The sequence below is a fragment of the Balaenoptera acutorostrata genome, chromosome 17 (assembly GCF_949987535.1).
Source record: "Balaenoptera acutorostrata chromosome 17, mBalAcu1.1, whole genome shotgun sequence".
Classification (NCBI taxonomy): domain Eukaryota; kingdom Metazoa; phylum Chordata; class Mammalia; order Artiodactyla; family Balaenopteridae; genus Balaenoptera; species Balaenoptera acutorostrata.
In genome coordinates, this window is record NC_080080.1 from 71,271,773 (window position 1) to 71,293,204 (window position 21,432).

The window sequence follows — 21,432 nt, forward strand, 5'->3', positions numbered from 1 at the left end:
GCTATGCTAAGCTAATGAAGCGTCTGCCCGGGCCCCATGACCTGCAACAGGTCTTTCCAAGACCCAAGGTGGGCCCCTAGCACCGATTTCACCTTATCACATGTAGCTTTCGACTCTTTTTCAAAGGAAGCTGTCTTAAAGCTCTCCTCAACGGGGATTGGTTAAGGCTTTTTTCCGTTCCAATTTCCTTTCCTTCACATTTCCCTTCATCCTAGGTACCCTGGAGTGGCCATGGGCATTTGGGGAACCTGGGTGAGGGAAAAAGAGTTGAGATGAATTTGAGCCAGTTCCCTAAGTTATTGCTGACTCTCCCGGTGTTGGAACGGCTTCCAGGAATACTCCTAGCCGTGCTTTATTCCATCTCACAAATGGATGTGTCCCGTGGCACCTAGCACTAGAAGTATTTAGCTGGTGGAAGAGAAAGAGAGTTTGAAATGTGCTCAGCCAGAAGCTAACCTAGGGGGAAATCTTCCAGTCATCACACTTTTAAAATTATAAGTAGGATGCTTTACTTTTTGTTTTTAATCAACTTTATTTTGGAATAACTTTAGATTTACAGAAAAGTTTGCAAAGATAGTACAAAAAGTTCCTGTGTACTCCTCACCCAGTTTCCCCTAATGCTAACGTCTTACGTTATCATAATACATTTATAAAACTAAGGAGCCAACATTGGTAAAAATTCCAGACTTAACTCAGTTTTTACTAATTCTTTTTCTGTTCCAGAATTCAATCCAAGGTGCCACATTGCATTTAGTCATCATGTCTTTTTAGACTGCTCTGGTCTGTCAGAGTTTCTCAGTCTTTCCTTGTTTTTCATAACCTTGATGTGACCACGACAGTCTTGAGGAGTCTGGTCAGGTATTTTGTATAGTGTTCCTCAATTTGAATTTGTCGGATTTTTTTCTCATGAATAGACTGGGATTATAAATTTTGGGGAAAATACCGTATGGGTGGAATGCCCTTCTCAGCACATCATATCAGGGGTACATGACGACTTAATTACTGCTGATGTTAACCCCGATCACCTGGACCATGGTAGTGTTTGCTAGTTTCTCCACTGTAAAGTGGTATTTTTCCCCTCTTTCCATAGTCTCTGGAAGCAAGTCATTAAATCCAGCCCACACTGAAGGAGAGTAAGAGATTAAGCTTCACCCCCTGGAGTAGAATATCTATACAAATTATTTGGAATTCTTCTGTAAAGAAGATTCGTCTCTCTCCCCACCCCCCATTTATTTATTTGTATTCAATAATTTATTTATAAATATGCATGTATATTTATTTTATACTTCATTTTATATTCTATATATGATTTTTATTTTGTTGCTCAAATTGTTCTAGCTTGACCATTGGAAGCTCTCTTAGGTTGGCTCATGTGTCGTTTTTGCTTTTTTTAATTTAATTTAATTTATTTATTTATTTATTGCTGCGCTGTGCGTCATGTGGGATCTTAGTTCCCCGACCAGGAATCGAACTGCTCCTGCATTGGGAGCGCGGAGTCTTAACCACTGGACCGCCAGGGAAGTCCCTCCTTTTTTGCTTTTTGATCATCATTTTTTTTTTGAACTACAAGAGGCTCCAGGCTGATCTTGTACTTTTCCTGCCCCAGCATTAGAGTCAGCCATTTCTCCATTTCTTCAAGGAGTCCTGGAATGGTATTTAGAAATCAAAATCTAGATACTGGGTGTACTAGTTGCTCCTGGGATATCATTGAATCTAACCTCTCCTGGTGCACATATATTACCGCCTTTTTTTTTTTTTTTTTTTAAGATTTTACTTTAGTTTTAATGGACATTTTGCTCAAAAGCACGTTTCAGTGGCTCAATGTTAGGGTTACAAACAAAATCCTTAAGTCAGTTACCGTATCCCACATCAGTTATTTCACATTAAGTGCTGGTTGTTAAAAAAAAAAAAAAAAAAAAAAAAACCGCCTTCTTTTTTAATTCTTTGTTTACATCCCTGTGATAGGCAGCCTCTAATATGGCCCCCAAAGATCTCTGCCTGGTATTCATGCTCTTGTGTAATTTCCTCTCCTCTAGGGTGGATTGGACTTAGTGACTCCCTTCTAATGAATAGACTAAAGCAAGAAAGATGGGACGTCATTTCCAAGATTAGGCTACAAAAAGATTGTAGCTTCCATCCTGCTTGCTCTCTCCTGGTCTCTCCTTCACTCACTCCGAGAAGCCATCCACCATGATGTGAACTGTCCTATGGAGAGGTCCACATGGAAAAAACTGAGGGAGGCCTCTGACCATCTGTACATCAGCCTATAAGAAACTGAATCCTGCTAACAGCCATATGAGTGAACTTGGAAAAAGATTCTCTCCCACTTGAGCCTGGAAATGATTGCAGCCCCACTGACACCTTGATTGCAGCTTTGAGAGAGACCCTGAGCCAGAAACATCCAGCTAAGCCACACATGGATTCTTCATGCACAGAAACTATGAGATAATAAATGATTATTGTGTTAAGTTGCTACGTTTTGGAGTAATTTGTTAGGAAGCAATAGATAACTAATACAATTTCTGACTCCTTCATAAGATCAGTGGTTCTTAAATTTCACTTTGGAATTTGTTTAAAAATACATATACCCATAGAGAGGCATGATTAATTAAAAATATATAAAATATGATTCCATATTGATTTAAAAAGCAAATATGAATATATTGTAATATGCATAGAAAACTCTTTGGAAGCATATATATAACAAAATGTCAATAGTGTTCCTCTCTGGGTGGTAGAATTATGGTTTTACTTTTCTGTATTCTTTTCTGTATTTCAATAACTTTTGTATATTTAAGATGTGTTAACTTGTATAATAAAATTAAATAAATTACAAAATAAAAAAAAATACATATACCCAGGCTCCTTCCCAGAATCTTAGGTGGTTGTTCTGTATAGCTAATTCTTAAAATGCAGAAGGTTACAGGGCAATCCATTTGGGGATTTTAGAAGACAATAGACTTTTCTTTTTAGTGTATCTGATCCTGGAATTCTTTACCCACATTAATGGCTCAGCTTTCTTGGCAGAATCCAGAATAACTGAAATTTCATCTGCTAGTTGAAGTATTTATTAAATAGAGGAGAAAAAAACAGCAGAGTTCTCTCTTACTCAACATACAGGCTTGAAAAAGTCCCTTGACCTTTATATGCCTCCAGATTCCTAACAGGAAATTAAACGATTATAATGCTGTTATTTAGGCAAAGAGATTTATCATTATTGAGTGTATATTAGGCAACAGAAAGGTGACCAAGGCCAGTTGTGGGCCAGTTTCCTCACAGAGATTTAACAAGAGGTTAGATTCCCACTTGTTCATTTTGGTTGATGGTGAGGCAGAATTCTGTTGTAGAAAGACTGTGGGCTTCTAAGTCCGACAGACCTATATTCAAATATGCCTCTGCACTTACCAACTGTAAGTCTCTGCAGGTCTCAATTTCCTGACCTCAATCTCCTGACAGTGGGGAAAATAGTCACCCTCAAAGGGTAGCCCTGAGGACTGATTGTGTAACATTTGTAAAATACTAAGGGCAATGCATGCCTTATCACAAGGGCCCAATTAATAATAGCCATGAAGGGGGCTTCCCTGGTGGCGCAGTGATTGAGAATCTGCCTGCTAATGCAGGGGACACGGGTTCGAGCCCTGGTCTGGGAAGATCCCACATGCCGCGGAGCAACTAGGCCCGTGAGCCACAATTACTGAGCCTGCGCGTCTGGAGCCTGTGCTCCGCAACAGGAGAGGCCGCGATAGTGAGAGGCCCGCGCACCGCGATGAAGAGTGGCCCCCGCTTGCCGCAACTGGAGAAAGCCCTCGCACAGAAACGAAGACCCAACACAGCCATTAAATAAATAAATAAATAAATAAATAAATAAAGTAAACAATAAAAAAAAAAAAAATAATAATAATAGCCATGAAGGACAAACAGTCAGTTCATGTGATTGTGACCCTGATATTAGCAAAGTAAGGGACAGACAAATGTCCAAATGTGTCCATCAGTCTGTTTCTCATATTAGGTTTAAAGACAGCCCTATTTGGTGAGACAGGTTGAATAAGCTGCAAGCCTTACACAGTACTTTCCTTGGAAATCGAGACCCTTTCTCTAGTTCTGCTTTTTGACAGCTCTGATTGCCTGTCTATAAAAAATATATCACACTGAAATGGGCCTCAAGAGGTCCTGAGTTAGAATCTAAGAAAACCTAGCTGGTAAAAGACCACTGGGTAGGACAGTGAAGTACCCATGTGAGGGACACTTTAAGACAAAGGGAGGCTGGATGTGTCTAGGAGAGGTGCAGCTGCAGGACTACTGGTCAGAGCTGACTGGTGGGCCAACATGATCTCACATAAGGGGACAGTCAGAAGATGCCGGTTAATGCCTAATAGTTCAGGGCTATTGGCTTCAAGGCAGGTATTGTTAAGAGAGAATAATGTTTAAATCTGCTTCAGTCATGTAAATCTCAGTACAAATGAATGTGTTTTACCACGGTGTCCAATAAAGAATTGTTAAGCTATTGTGATTTAATCATGTACTGTTGGATATATTTGGTTGTTTTGAGCCTTGAAACTATTTTTCTCAGATCAGTGTACAAAGCGATCTGATGTACAGTATATCCTTAAAGATGTATATCCAAATAGGTCAAAAGGTCACTGCGTTTCAGAGATTGAGATATTTCCTTCTCTAAACCAGATCTTGTGATAGACACTCACCCACAAAGCTCTTTTTTATGTTTTTAAATGGTTTTTTTTTAAAAACTGTAATTCTGGGAACTTCCCTGGTGGCGCAGTGGTTAAGAATCCGCCTGCAAGGACTTCCCTGGTGGGGCAGTGGTTAAGAATCCGCCTGCAAGGACTTCCCTGGTGGGGCAGTGGTTAAGAATCCGCCTGCCAATGCAGGGGACACGGGTTCGAGCCCTGGTCCGGGAAGATCCCACATGCCACGGAGCAACTAAGCCCGTGCGCCACAACTACTGAGCCTGCGCTCTAGAGCCCGCGAGCCACAACTACTGAGCCCACGTGCCACAACTATTGAAGCCCATGCACCTAGAGCCTGTGCTCCACAACAAGAGAAGCCACTGCAATGAGAAGCCCGCGCACCGCAACAAAGAGTAGCCCCCGCTCACTGCAACTAGAGAAAGCCCACACGCAGCAACGAAGACCCAATGCAGCCAAAAATAAATAAATAAAATAAATAAATTTATTTAAAAAAAAAAAGAATCCACCTGCCAATGCAGGGGAAACAGGTTCGAGCCCTGGTCCGGGAAGATTCCACATGCCGCAGAGCAACTAAGCCCGTGTGCCACAACTACTGAGCCTGCGCTCTAGAGCCCACAAGCCACAACTACTGAAGCCCGTGTGCCACAACTATTGAAGCCCGTGCACCTAGAGCCTGTGCTCCACAACAAGAGAAGCCACTGCCATAAGAAGCCCGTGCACCGCAACGAAGAGTAGCCCCCACTCACTGCAACTAGAGGAAGCCCGCGCGCAGCAACGAAGACCCAACGCAGCCAAAAATAAATAAATAAATAAATAAATTTATTAAAAAAGAATTGTAATTCTGGAAAATGTTAAACGTACACAAAAGTAAAAAGCACAGTACAATGAATCCTCATATATCCATCACACAGCTTCAACAACCAGCCACCTATTCCTACTGGTTTCAACTATGCTCTTTCTTGGCCTCTTTGACTCTTTTTGTTGTTTCTTTTTTAGAGGTGATGCCAGGGAATAAACCACAAGGCCGCATACAAGCAAACTCTTTGATTCTCTTGAAGCTAATCTCAGGCATGTCATTTCAACCATAAATATTTCTGTGTGTATCCCTAAAAGATAAGGAGTCTTTTTATTTTATTTTTGTTTGTTTTTTATTTTGTTGTTTTTTTTTTGGCCACACCATGAGGCTTGCGGAATCTTAGTTCCCTGACCAGGGGTTGAACCCAGGCCCCTGGCAGCGAAAGCGCCAGGAAGGAGTCTTTTGAAAAACATATCTATACTATTATCAGGCTTGAAACATTAATAATTATTTCTTAATGTCATCAATTCAGTGTGTACATTTACCTGGTTGTCTCATTTATTTTTAATTTTTTTTATTGTTGGTTTCTTTGAATTGGAATGTTAAACAAAGCCACACATTACATTTTGTGGATACATCTCTGAAATCTGTTTTAATCTACATAGCACGCCCCACCCGGCCGCCCCCCCACTATTTCTTGTTTTGTTTTAGTGAAGAAACTGAGACTTTTGTCCCATAGAAATTTCCCACATTCAGGACTCTGCTGATTGCATTCCTATGGTGACATTTAACAATTCCTTTGTCTCCTTGTATTTTCTGTAAACTGCTCATTCGATATAAAGGCTTGATCTGATTCAGGCTCAATTTTTTGGCAAGAATACTTCATATGTGGTGGTGTATTCTTACATCAGAAGCTACGTAATGTTCATGTGCTTCTTTTTGTAACATTAACAGCTATTGATGATCACTGCCTAGATCCATGATCTGATTACGGTTTGCAAAACAGTAACACAAAGGGATGTGTTATCATCCCTTTTCATTTGTAAGCTAATTGGTTACCTTGAGGCATGTTTGTAAAGGAAAGCAGGTTGATGCTGGTTTCTTAATAGCTACCAGTTTTCAGAATAATTACCTCATGTCAACAATTTTGTTTCACTGAAGTGTAGTACATTTAAGAAAGGCAAATTTAATGCTTGGTTTGATTCTCTCTTTATTTAGCAGTTTTCAGAAAAATGGGTTGGTTCCTTCAAATTCTCTAAAGGTAACCAGTGACATTTCTTTTTTTTTCCCCAGTATTCAAGCACTCTTGAATTTTATCATAATAAATTAGCTTTTATCAGATCTTTTCTAGATAGCAGATGTTTTACAGAGAGACATGGGACTAAATGTACATTTATGGAACATCTTCTAGATACTGGTCTGGGTGCTCTCACTTACACTATTTTATCTAATTTCCACAGCAATCTTGGAAGGCAGGTGCCACGATCTCTGTTTTTTAGAAGAGACTGAGGTCCTCAGCAGCAAAGTGACTACTAGTACAAAGTCATACAGCCAGCAAGTAGTCAAACTCAGATTTCTCTGAACCATACAGCACCATGTAGCTTTTTTGAATTAGGTCCTACAGACAATGAGGCACTAAGTAGGGCTCACTGGTTGCCCCACCAGCCTCCCGCCTCCTATGTATCTTCCTCAGACTGTTTGGTGACCCCCAGTTTGTCACTCTCATACTTACAAAAGTACAATAGCTCCTTGGAACTGCTAAATACCCTTTTGCCTTTTAACCTAACACACAGATACACTTTATTACATATATTTTACTTAATGCAAATTTATACATTATATATAAAACTACATTTACAACCCCCTAGTAAAGTTATCTTATTTTTTTTTAATTTTTTGGCCGTGCCGCGTGGCTTGTGGGATCCTATTTTCTTAGGACCAGGGATCTAACTCGGGCCCCCTGCAGTGAAAGCGCAGAGTCCTAACCACTGGACCTCCAGGGAATTCCCAAAGTTACTTTATTTATTTTTAGCTTTTCTTGGTGTGGTGGGCTCCTAGTCCCCAGATCCTACCCTATTTATTCATGTAATATATGCTGAAAACCTAGATCATATTTCTCTATATATTTTCCATGCTCACACAATAACATATAAAGATATATAAACATGTGTAGGATATTCGTTATTGTTTTCAAAAATCAGATCATACTACCTATAATTTTAAGCATCTTACTTTTATCACTAAACATTGTGTCTCTTCCTAGAGCTCTAATTTCCTTTTCTTTTTCTTTTTTTTTTTTAAGACCCCAAATAGCCAAAGCAGTCTTTTTTTTTTTTTTTTTTGAATGTATATATTTATTTATTTGGCTGCATTGGGTCTTCGTTGCTGCACGCGGGCTTTTTCTAGTTGCGGCAAGCAGGGGCTAATCTTCATTGCGGTGCACAGGCCTCTCATTGCGGTAGGTTTTCGCTGCATAGCACTGGTTCTAGGCGCGCGGGCTTCAGTAGTTGTGGCACGCAGGCTCAGTAGTTGTGGCACGCAGGCTCAGTAGTTGTGGCTCGCAGGCTCTAGAGCGCAGGCTCAGTAGTTGTGGCACACGGGCTTAGTTGCTTCGTGGCACGTGGGATCTTCCCGGACCAGGGCTCGAACCCATGTCCCCTGCATTGGCAGGCGGATTCTTAACCACTGCGCTACCAGGGAAGTCCCTAATTTCCTTTTCTCAATGACTTTCTAATATAGTTTTCATAATGGTCCATGGTCTTTAGCTATACCATCATTTACTAAAACATTCCACTATTGATATGCATTCATTTGATGTTGGATTTTTTTGTTGGCATTGTTTCAGGGTTTGTTTGTTTTTTTTCCAACATGAACAATGCTGCAATAAACATCTTTTTTCTTATTGTCTTTATATACTGGTGCTTTTTGTTTCTGTGGTTTAGATTCTTGAGAAATGAATTGCTGTATCAAATATGAATTATTTTTAATAATAGATTTTTCTAGATTGCATTCTAAATGGCTGTAATAATTTACATTTTCACAGCATTACCTGAGAGTCCTCTTCCTACCCAGTATCCCCACCAGCAACTTTGTGTCATTTTGATTTTTGCTAGTCTAATCAGTGTCAAGTGATTATTCTCATCGTTATATTAATTTGCATTCCCTTATTACAAGTGAACTTAAACGTCTTTTTGTGTTTATTGGCCATATGGATTTTCTCTTGATTAAATACCAATTTATATTCTTAACCCAATTTCCATAGGGTTATTTACGCCCTTCTTGACAACTTGTAATCAATTTTTTTTTTTCGCCTAGTGGCTTGTGGGATCTTAGTTCCTCCACCAGGGATTGAACCTGGGCCACGGCAGTGAAAGCACCAAGTCCTAACCACTGGACAGCCAGGGAACTCCCAATTTGTAATCAATTTTTGAATGTTACTATATCCCCACCGAGTTGCAAATTTACCCACAAATCTATTATCATTGACATTGCTTATGTATCTTTTTTCCATACCAAAAAAATGTTTTTTTAAAACAAGTCAAATATGACCATTTCTTCTTTTTTATAAAAATTTCTTGGTTCCCACTTTCGTTTAAGGTCTCCCCTACTTCTTTGCTGTAGTCTCCAAGATTTTCCTAAAGGATTTTTAATATTTTATTTTTTACGCTTGAGTGTTTAATCCATCTGGAATTCAATATTTTGGTAAATGAGGTAATAATGGATACAATTTTATATTCAGTGCTTCTATTTATAATTATTTCTCATCCTTTAAAATGTTCTATTTTGACATATTTTAAAGTCTACATCAGTATATGTATAGCATTTGTGAATAAATAAATACATGTACATATATCATAGCTATGTGCTCAGAAAATTTTTTTTAAGCTGAAAGGGATGCTTGATCAAAAAGTTTTGGAAACCACTGCACTAGATCATGAGCTCTTTGAGGGCAGTGATTATGTTTTTCCTCATCTTTGAACCCATTGCTAAGACGGTCTCTGGCATATTGTACATGTTCCAAAAATGTTTGTTAAATAATTGAATGAATAAAACTGCCATTATGTGATTCATGTGTCTTAAGCAACACAGCCATTGAGAAACTTGACATTCCAGCTGTGTCCTAACTGAGGTTAAACACAAGCAATGACTCACAATGGCAGGTAGGATAACTTCACTGGTGTTGAGTTCATACATTTTTAATATGGGGATATAAATTCTTAAAACCTTAAAAGACTTTCCTGTGGCTTACAATCCATAGTGCTTATGAAACTGGTAATTATTTTTTGTGAATACATTCCATGCTTTTTAACGTCAGTCACCTACTCTCTGTAATGGCAGTTTGCTAGGAAGAACTGGTCTTTTCGATACTGTAAAGTCAGAAGTGTGACTATATTTATTTATTTATTTCCAGCTACAAATGTTTAGTTTTTTACTTTTTTATTATTTTATATTTTTATTATTTTTTTTTACAGTAGGTCCTTGTTGGTTATCTATGTTTTTAAATTTTTAAAAATAAATTTATTTATTTTATTTTATTTTGGCTGTGTTGGGTCATCGTTGTGGTGCACGGGCTTCTCATTGCGGTGGCTTTTCTTGTTGTGGAGCACGGGCTCTAGGTGTGTGGGCTTCAGTAGTTGTGGCACATGGGCTCAATAGTTGTGGCTCACGGGCTCTAGAGCGCAGGCTCTGTAGTTGTGGTGCACGGGCTTAGTTGCTCCACGGCATGTGGGATCTTCACAGACCAGGGCTTGAACCTGTGTCCCCTGCATTGGCAGGTGGATTCTTAACCACTGCACCACCAAGGAAGTCCCTGGTTATCTATTTGAAGTATGGCAATGTGACATGTCATACCCAGACTCCCAATCTACCCCTTCCCCCCACCCTTCCACCCTGGTAACCATAAGTTCATTCTCCAAGTCTGTGAGTCTGTTTCTGTTTTGTAAATAAGTTCATTTGTCTTTTGGTTTTTTTAAATTCTGTATATAAGCAATATCATATGATATTTGTCTTTCTCTGACTTACTTCACTCAGTATGATAATCTCCAGGTCCACCCATGTTGCTGCAAATGGTATTATTTCATTCTTTTTTTACAGCTGAGTAATATTCCATTGTATATATGTGGAAGTGTGACTATATTTAACTTTAGATTGTGAACTTCTAAAAGTCAAAAACTCTATTGAACATATATTCTGAGTGGTGCCAAAAACCTATATCATCAATAATTAGTTGGGAAAACCCCAAATGACTTTTCCTTTTCTAATATACAAATTAATCTCAGCAAAAATAGCAAGTTTATTTTCCTGGGTTATTGTTTTTGATAACAGTACTGAACAAAGTTTAATTTACTCAATCAAATGGGCTATGTTTAACCTGACTCTGCCCTTTGTACTTCTTATATTTTTTACAGTTTTCTACATTTACGATTCCTTTTTTTCCTATTTCTTTCTTTCTTTTTTTTTTTTTCAGTTCCAGCAGTTAATTGGTCTGGCTGATTTTTACAAATGAGGCTGGTGCTTCTATCACTGGACATCATGCACCATCTCTTTTCTCCTTTTTATTTTAGATTCAGTATTCACTTACTACCACTCCCTCTTGTGACTTTGGAAAGTAGCAACCAGCCAGACGTGTATTTGCTATAGGTCAAACAGTGTGAAAGAGATCTTTTCTACTCAACTTTGCCCCTTTTGGCTTGAGCTTATTAGGAGGAAGAGAAGGATAACGAAGGACAAGTGAAGGCAAAGGAATTTGGGCTGAAGTAACCGTTTGGTTTTTAAATTCACTTACAGACGAGTTGGAGAAACATTAGGAGAGACTACTGTACAGCCGGGGATATTTATTCTCATTCACACTCTTTCTCCATTAGAGGCCTCTCAAATTCCTTCGGACTTTAATGTAGGAGGTACGTGGCAGAATCAAACTGTGAAAGAGAATTCAGAATTTTTTCAGTGAGGTTATTGAGTGCAACGGAAGCATTATAATCAGACTGGCCTGTGGGATTTAAATTATACTTACATTTAGAGATATATTAAAGAATATAAAACCTATACCTAAACAGAACAAAAACTTCAGTGACTGCCATGAATAAAACAAGAATTTAAACCCTTACTTTGATAAACTAAATAGAAGACAATGTTTTAAAAATACTTCTTCACGAATTTGAGAAAATTCCCTGATCATAAGGCTCTTTTTCCTTACCAAAAAAAAAAGTTCCGAAAAGAAGTTTCTATTTAAAAGAAACAAAAAACTGTACTTTGCTACCTTCGCGCTGCTACGAAGACAGTGCTACTGTCCTCAGTAAAAAGAAAAAGATTTGAAAAGATTCTGAATTAAGACTCACAGAAGCCAATGAAATATTACAAAGCTGCCCTATTGGAACCGAAAGAGTTGCTAGAGAAGTTACGTTCAATTTGAATTTCTGAAGGCCGGAGGGGACAGGTTCCTCTACCGCAGGAACGCTGGGAATTGTAGTCGGGAAAGCCCGACGGTTTCTCAGGGGGAACCACGTTTCATTGCTTAGCGCTTAATGGACGGAGAGTCGTTGGGTCCAATTCACTCTTCCCGGGTTCTCCCTAGACCCTCCTGTGCAACGCTTCGGGCATTTCCCTTGTTCACCAATGAGCGCTTTAGTCTAAGAAGGCCTTCGCGGATTGGATGTCTTACTCTCTGTGGAATGGTATTAGCCAATGGGAGGGCAGAACCGGCCGAGGTGGCTGGGTCATGGGGAAGAGTCCATAAGGCCTTACCCCGCCAGCGTCCTAGCTTTTTTGGCTCCTAAAGTCAGCAGGGTCGTTTGTCATCGCCGAGGCCGCGTCTGCGAAAGGAGGGACTCGCTCCGCGCCTGCTGGTTCCTCTACGTTATCCGTTGGTGTGGCCCTGATGCTGCGGCAGGCTCCGGATTCCTAGAACGCTGGAGCGGTAAGTAGGGTCCAGCGACGGCAGACAAAGCGGTGGAGCCGGGAAGGCCGCAGAAAGCGGCCCCTGCACGCAGGCGGCCAGTCTGCCTGGGCGGGGCGCTCTGCCTGCCTTGAGGCAGTGCATCCCTACAGGCGCTTTAAAGCTCTCTGCTCCCACGTGCCCTGGGAAAATGTTAGCTTTGTTCACTTCCTCCCCGTCCCCCCTGCACGTCCGATTTTCACAAACCCTAACATTATTAATAGGTGTCATCTCTCTTCTTCATCCCTCCAGGTTGTTCTTTTCGTAACTTTCTATTAGCTTTGTGCCCCTGCGTGTCTACTAAGAGCAGAAGGACATGGTTGGGTTCGGCTTCATTGAAGCGAGACCAGCGTTCACATCTCTGTATTTTAAAAGCAGTTCTTGGGGGCGTTTGTGCCTACAGCAGCTCCTTTCGTGGTAGTGTACTTATGTGTGTACCCCAACACGTGGCCAAATAGAGGTTCCCACAGGATCAAGTATTGTTCTTGTTTGGTAATTGCTGGTACTGTTAGCACCATCTGAAGTTCTTATTTTCTTTGATCCTGACAACCACTCAGGATTATTATGAGAGGAAGCTGAGGCTCAAGGGAGGTAACCCAACTTCTCAAAGAGTTAGTTGCTAGTAAAGGGCGAGTTAGATTTGATGTCACTGCTTACGTTGTTTTTTTAAAAACTCGCTTAACTGAATATGGATTTAAGTTGTGGTTGTGTAGCTCTGTGTATTTATATTAAACTCTGTATATGAGAGCTAAATAATTCTTTGAGTTGAATGGTACATCTTGGCTGAAAGATAAATCTTTCAGGCAGCTGCCTAATTACAGGTGCCTCGCATCTATCACTTAACTCCTAGCTTTTTAAAGTGTCATTCTGGCAGCATAGACCTCACCTGGGAGCTTGTTGGAAATGCAGAATCTCAGACCTCACCCCACCTACTGAATTAGAATTGGCTTTTTAAAATAAGATTGTATACCTTGTGTTATTCCCTACGTTTTCCTGGGCAGATCCTAATTTGAGCCCTCTCCTTCTGAATGGGCTGATAAGGTTAGAAGTTTTAACTCTTGGCTTCTGTTCATCTCAAAGGAACAGGAAAGGCTATAACTTTCAGAATCATTCCCACTGAGTGGTTCTCTAAGTACTTAGATGAGAATGGAGCGCTCCAGTTTCAAGGCCAGTGTTGTATGCAAAAGGCCATTACTCTGGCTATTTGGTTCTTAAATGTGACTTGGTTCTTGGACCTTTGGGCCAGTGATTGGTTCTGCAGTTTTCATTTTTGATAGGATTTGTGCTGGTGACAGCACATAAACTTCATGCGTAAGCTGGCTTGTAAACAGCGATATTCAGGATGTTGATAATAGAAGCACCTAAGAGGCAAACCCTTCAGTCTTATTTCTGTGAACAGTATTCAGTCTATTGCTTTTTTGTTAAATCCTTTTTAAAATTGCTGAAGCAACTATATTTTCATTTTGAGAAAATTATCTGCCAAATACTATCCTGTTGAAGGCTTGTTTTCTCTGAGTCCTTCATTTTACGCTTGCTTGCAAACTTCAAAAATTTAACTTTTAAAGTATTTTATCTGGGATATGATTTTTTCCCCCATGTGTTATGAGTTAAAGATCTTAGCAGTGGTTTTAAATTGCTTAGAAGTTATTCCAATACCCTTTATTGAATAATCTTACTATTTTTCATTGATTTTTGACTCCATGTAACTTACAACCATTATTTATTGAGCACTTACAATGTGTCACCTAAGCCTTTTACGTGTATTGTTATTTCATCTGGACAGTATACCATTTGAAAGCTGCTATGACTAATCCCATTTTACAGATGTAGAAACTGAGACAAAGAGTTTAGGCGATCTGCCTAAAATCACATTTACCAAGTGGTGGAGTCTGGGTCTGATTCACGTAGAGCCTGCTTTCTTAGATGGACTGTATAAACAGCTTTCCTGGGAGAAGTATCTCTCAACTACCTCCCACCCCGTACTACTGCTTTACTCTTTATATCTTTGTATATTTCAATATATGGGAAGGCCATTTCAGCTTTATTAACTTTTTCCTCCCAGATAACTTTAGTAGGCTGTCTGGAGTTACAGAATAATTTCCCAGCCCGCCTCCCCCAGTTGGCATGGTTTTTGAAATTAGCATTAAACTAACTCATTACTTTGTGGAAAGTATTTACACCTTTATATTCTTTTTTTTTTTGGCCCTGCTGCATGGCATGCGGGATCTCAGTTCCCCCACTAGGGATCGAACCTGTGCCCCCTGCAGTGGAAGCACAGAGTCTAAACCACTGGACCGCTAGGGAATTCCTCCCCCAACACCTTTATATTCTTCCTAATAAGAAATATATTGTGTAACTTGGTTAATGGAAGTTACTATTTTTTTTTTTTTTAATATAAGCAACTTTTTTTTTTTTTTTTTTAAGATTTCTTTATTGATTGATTGATTGATTGATTGCTATGTTGGGTCTTCGTTTCTGTGCTAGGGCTTTCTCCAGTTGTGGCAAGTGGGGGCCACTCTTCATCGCGGTGCGCGGGCCTCTCACTATTGTGGCCTCTCTTGTTGCGGAGCACAGGCTCCAGACGCGCAGGCTCAGTAGTTGTGGCTCACGGGCCTAGTTGCTCCACGGCATGTGGGATCTTCCCAGACCAGGGCTCGAACCCGTGTTTCCTGCATTAGCAGGCAGATTCTCAACCACTGCGCCACCAGGGAAGCCCGGAAGTTACTATTTTTAACTTTCTGCATCTGTGAAAATTATTCCTTGTTATTTTGTATTTCGGCTTGTATGTTTATCATGTTACATTTTCTAAAATATTTTGTGGGAAAAAGGTATGCCTAGTTTAAAAGGAAGGTATGGGAAGTGGAACGACTGCTGACCAGTTTAGGAGATAATAAATAAGCTTTTAGCCCAGTTCTATACTAACTAGCTTTTGTCACCTGGGGCAAATTATTTAACTTCTCTGTGACTGTTTCCTTATCTGCCAAATGAATTACCTCACCTCAAAATCTGTTTCATTCTTCTGAGTTTGGCCCACTCAGGGACAGACAGGTGTAGTTAGATTCTGTTCAGATCCACCCTGATCTCGAAGACTCCACTGGTCCGAGGCACAGGGCGAGGTCACCTTCTTGGCTTCATTGTTCATGACCTTCTTTGACTCCTTCTTTCTTCTTAAGGGATGTTATCTTTTGTAAACTCAGTAAACTGGGTTTTGTTCACAGATGATTTAGAAAAAAAGCTGTCAGCCAGCCACTTTTCCCTGAGACACTTGTCTTAGGCTCCAGAATTGTTCTATAGGAAAAAAACACTGGCAGTGTTACAGTTTGAGAAGTGTAGCAAAGGTTATAAGTTTGAACTGTAAAGATCTTGTTTATTGTGACTTTGGTGTTAAAGTATGTATTGCTAAAAAGTTTATTGGAATAATGAGGATGACATATGTTCTTTAAACATTGTGCACACATAAATAACTTGATTTTTTTTTTTTTTTTTTTAAGTTAGCTTCCTATGTTCTCAGACTGGAATTGCCAAATGCTTAAGTTTTTGTGATTTAGATTCATCTGTTTCTTTCTGAAAGTGCTGTGATTCTGATTATTTAACAAATGCCATAATATACCTCACCAGTCTAGAACTAATTTTGCCAACCATTTCTACAGAATTTAAGAAGATTTTGTTCATGTGTATGGCATAGAAGATGAATTCGTCCTCCTCCACCATGAATGAAGAACCTGATGCTCTCTCGGTAGTTAACCAGCTCCGGGATCTAGCAGCAGATCCATTAAACCGTAGAGCCATTGTCCAGGATCAGGGATGTCTGCCCGGCCTTATTTTATTTATGGACCATCCCAATCCCCCTGTCGTCCACTCGGCTTTGCTCGTAAGTTGCCTTTAGTAATTTCAGTCTCAGTGTTATAATTTTGCAATTAAGGAGAATTTGAAAAAGTACTAGATGACATGGTAAAAAGTGAAAAGTGTATAGCAAATAATAGTAAGTTTGTATGTATTTCTGTATGTGCAAACGTATGTACGTGTAGTCCTCTTACACAAATGGTAGCATACTATATTGTTTTTATTCTTTGACACAAATGGTAGCATACTACATGCATGGAATGTTCTGCAACTTCCTTTTTTCACTTAAGAAATCTTAAGGATTATATTATATCAGTACAGAAAGACACTCAAAGAGGCACTTATTGTTTTGTTTTTCTTTCGTAACAATTTTGTTAAGATGTAATCACATACCGTGCAATTTACCTAAAGTGTACAATTCGATGGGTTTTAGTGTATTCACAGAGTTGTGCAGCCGTCACCACCATCAATTCTAGAACATTTTCATCACCTCAGAAAGAAACTCTGCTCTTTACCTGTTGTTTCTCAGCCCCACCCTCTTTCCCTAAGCAGCCATGACTTCCTATTTCTTTGTATTTGCGTATATCTCTGGCAAAAGTGCCTGTATAGATTTTATATAAATGGAAGCATATAATATGTGGTCTTTGTGACTTGTTTCTTTCACTGATCATAACGTTTTCAAGGTTCATCCACATTGTAGCACGTATCAGTACTTCATTCCTTTTTATGGTTCCTTCATTCCATTATATAGGTGTGCCGGATTGCTTATCTATTCATTAGTAGATGGATGTGGCACTTGTTTTAACACAAGATGGGAAGGAAAGATGAAGGAGAAGAAAAGAGAAAATATACAGGATCATGGCTAATAATGCACAAGGAACTACCATATTGTGAGAAATATGGGGGCTAGAGAAACATGTTAAAGAACAATACAAAGCAATCAGGCAAATACAGAATGTGAAAATTTCTGGAAGACAAATAATCCAGTTCAGTGAACAATAAATTGCATTAAAAAGGCAGTTGGGGTGTGCGAAAGGCATAGCAGTAACTGTTACAGATTTAGAGAGACTTAAGGGACATATCAGCCAGGTATAATACGTGGACCTGACTTGGATCCCAATTTGAACAAATCAACCCATGAACATAGTTTTAGATAACTTGAAATGAATGTGGACAAGACAGTAGATAATATTAAAGAACCACTTATTGCTTTTGCAGGGTATTATAATAGTATTATCATTAAGTTAATTTTTTAAAAAACATTAACTTCTTAGGGATATACTGAAGTATTTACAAATGAAATTAAATGTTCTGTGAGATTTGCTATAAAATGCTCCAGTGTGGTTAGCGGCAGGGGAGATGGATGAAACAGGATTGCCTAGTGGTTGATAATTGTTGAAGCTGAATGATGGATACATGGGGGTCACCACACATTTTCTCTACTTTTGTGTCTTCTGAAATTTTCACCGCAAAAAGTTTAAAAGAAAATTACTCTCATAGAAAATTTTAAACTCATTGTCCTTTACTTAAGGACCCATGATCAATTCCCATTTAGTGTAATTTCACAAGTTCATACAGAAAAATAATATAGGCTGTTTCTTTTCAAAAATCAAAGTACATAATACAGATTTCCTATTTTACCTTCATAGAATGACGTTTATTTAGACAAAACAGACATTGATATGAGTGAACAGTAGTAACAAATGGGGAAATTTGCGTGGCCCCTAGTTTGGGTCCTATTTCAATGAGAATTGGAATAAGGGTGAGAGGAGAGAGTGTGTTGGTCTCTTGACAGAGACCTGGGGTTGAAGGGGGTTGTTTATTTTCAATAGACTAGACTTGAATTTATTTAAATTCAGAAGGCAAGGGGCTGCTGGAGTGGGAAGGGTTTGAGGAGAAGGCTCTCACAGTTGGTACAGAAGATGGGAAGGGTTGCTAACTGCGGAGGATGGTGAGATTGTTCACAAGCGTTGAGGGGCTGCTTAGTTTGGTAACGCTGAATTGATACGAGGCTTACAGCTTATGAAACTCCTTTTTCACCCTGCTTCAGGCCTGCCATAGGCCCTGAGAGCCAGATAGTTGGATTTGTTTGGGGTTGATTCTTGGCCAGGCAAGTTGGTAATTAAGGGAGTTTAGGATTTTGGCAAGAGAGTAGTTGAAACAATAGACTGTAGGTGCTGGGCTGAATAGGAAGGGAAGTCAAGTCATGGAGGGACCTAGTGAGGAGAGAGTGGACGGAGCCGGGGCCTCAGAGTTCCCAGAGAGGTTGAAGAATATGTCGGTGTTCTCATAATTTCATTTTATCTTCACTGTTGACTTACTAGCTATACCTTTTTGCTTTTAATTTTTTTAGTGGTTGTTCTAGGTTTACATTATACATCTTTAACTTGTTACAGTCTGCTTCATGTATAATGTAAGAATCATACAACCGTATATTTCCATTTCCTTCTCCCATCCTTTGTGCTGTTTTTTTGTCATATATTTTACTTCTATGTATGTTTAAAAAATCTACAGTATTTTTTTTTCTTTTACTCTAAGCTGTTATCTTTTAAAGAGATTAAAGTTTTAAAAATCAAGTGTATTTTATATTTACCATCATAATTACCATTTCTGGTGTTCTTCATTTCTTAATACAGATTTGTATTTCTACTGGTGTCTTTTATTTTCTGCCTGAAGAAGTTTAACATTTTTTGTAATGCAGTTTTGCTCTTGGCTTTTTTCCCCTGGTGCTTTACAAGATGTTTCATTTTCTTTTTTTTTTTTTTTTTTGACCTCACCGAGTGGCATGTGGGATCTTAGTTCCCTGACCAGGGATCGAACCTGTGCCCTCTGCGTTGGAAGTGCAGAGTCTTAACCACTGGACCACCAGGGAAGTCCCGTGGATGTTGTTTTATCTTCTGGCTCAAATTATTTCTAATGAGAAGACTGCTGTGATTCTTACCTTTGTTCCTCTCCATATAATATATAAGCCTTTTTCTGGCTTCTTTTGTGACTTTATCAATGGTTTTCAGCAGATGATTATGATGTGCTTAATATGGATGGTTTTCTTTGCGTTTTGGTTTTGTTCTTGTTTTGCTTGGGATTTGTTGGTCTTGGATCTATAGTTTTCATCAATTTTGAGAAATTGTGATTCATCATTTTTTCAAGTTTTTTCTGTCTCTTCCCTGTCACTCCTCTCGTGGGACTCCAGTTGTATGTGTTTTAGATACCTCATGTGGTCCCACAGGTCACTGTTCCTTTTTTTTTTTCTTTAAGACTTTTTTTTTTCTCTCTCAGTCCTTCGTTTTGGATAGTTTCTATTGCTGCATTTTAAAGCTCACTGATCTTTTTTTCTATAGTGCCTAATCTGCTGTTAATCCTGTCCACTGTGTTTTTCATTTTAGACATTATGTTTTGTCCTCTGGAAGTTACATTTGGGTCTTTTTAATATCTTCCATTTTTTTTCTCACCATACTTAGGTTTTTCTACTCATCCTTGGGCATATGGAACAGAATTATAATAGCTATTTTAATGCTTTTATTTTCTGATTTTACCTCTGTCATATCTTGGTCTGTTTCTATTGATTTTTTTTTCCCTTTCCTGATTATAGGTCATATTTTTCTCCTTTTCATGTCTCGTAATTTTTAATCAGATGCCAGACATTGCAGATTTTATCGTATGGGCTTTGGATTTTTTGGTGTCCCTATAAATATCCTTCAACTTTGTTCTTGGTTGCACTTAAGCTACTTGGGATCAGTTTGATCCTTTCAGGACTCCTAATGGGATGCTCTTCTGAGGATCCACCCTGATCCCTCCTGCATTGTGAGGTCTTTTCACTTGTGGCCGGTGGTGTCACAGACTCTGCCCAGCGTGAGGTCCAGGTATGGTTTTCCCTCTTTCTCATGGTTTTAGTCCCTGGCCCTTTGGTCTTTTACTCCAGGCAAGTGCAAGCCAGCATTCAACCACAGATTCTGGGGGACCCCTCTGTAGAGCTCTGGAGCTCTCTTGCTGCACTGATCCCTCCTCTCTGTTACTCTGCTCTGCAAATTCTAGCTGCCTGGGGTATTTTCTGACACCAGCAAATGTCCTCTGTGGACACCAGCTGGGTGACCAACAATGCAATTTTGACACTAACCACTCGGAGTTAGGTATCAAATTCCCCAGGTGTAAGACTCAGTTCCACAAGACTGCCTTCATTTCAGAGGCCAGTTGCAAGTATCAGGTCACCCATATTTCTAACAGAGCAGCTATAAATTGGGTGTTCCAGTGACCCCCTCCTCAGTTCAGTAATTTACTAGGATGGCTCCAGAACTCAGGAAGCCACTTTACTTGGCATTTACCAGATTTTTATAAAGGATACACATGAACAGGCACATAGGGCAGGATCTGGAAGGGTCCTGCTTGCAGGAACTTCTGTCTCTGTGGAGTTGGGGCACACCACCCTGGCAGGTGGATGTATTTACCAAGCCAGAAACTCTGAATCTCCTTGTTCAGGAGTTTTTATAGAGCTCAGTTTCCAGCCCTTCCCTACCTCCCAGGGCAGTGGGTGGGGCTGAAAGTTCCCACCCTCTAGTCACTGGGTCTTTCCAGTGACGAGCCCCGCATCCTGAGGCCATCTGGGGGCCACAGCCTAACTCACTTCTTCAACATGAACTCACCCGAGTGTGATCTAAAGGGCCTCCTTATGAATAACAAACTCCTATCAAAAAATTCCAAGGGTTTTAGGAACTCTATGCCAGGGACTAGATGAAGACCAAATATGTATTTTTTATTATACTACTCCACCCTAACCTCCCCAACTCTGATCTCTGTCTCCCTAACTTGGCAAGACCACTGGACTTCACTGGGCTTCCCTCTCCCTGTGCTGCAGTCTGGAACTGCTTCCAAAGCAGGACGATGGGGCAGTTGTAGGATCTGCCTCATCATTTCTCTGAGGGACTCCAGTCCTGTGCTGCTTCTCCTCCAGTTGTCCTGTTTGTTAGTTTTTTTATGAAGGGAGGGCAGTTCCCTTGGCAGTTAATCCTTTATGGACCAAAGTGAAAATCAAGGTAAGACTAGTTACAGAAAGGATAGGAGATTGCAGTCAGAGACAGGTTGTTGGATTTGTGATTTCATGGATGGTACCATTTTTGGTAAGGACCAGGCACTTTGGAAATGTAGTGTAGAGGACTAGT

The 21,432-nt window shown here is 39.7% G+C and overlaps 1 protein-coding gene across 1 annotated transcript in view; it reads left to right on the plus strand.

Moving 5' to 3' along the window:
• Positions 1–12,209: 12,209 nt before the first annotated feature.
• The window catches only part of ARMC1 (armadillo repeat containing 1), a 35,351-nt gene continuing 26,128 nt past the window's right edge, over positions 12,210–21,432 (plus strand). Inside the window, exons 1-2 of the mRNA XM_007184992.2 lie at positions 12,210–12,418; positions 16,087–16,307. Of these exons, the coding sequence (XP_007185054.1) occupies positions 16,125–16,307 (183 nt within the window). The 5' untranslated portion in view covers positions 12,210–12,418; positions 16,087–16,124. The remainder of the gene's footprint in view (positions 12,419–16,086; positions 16,308–21,432) is intronic.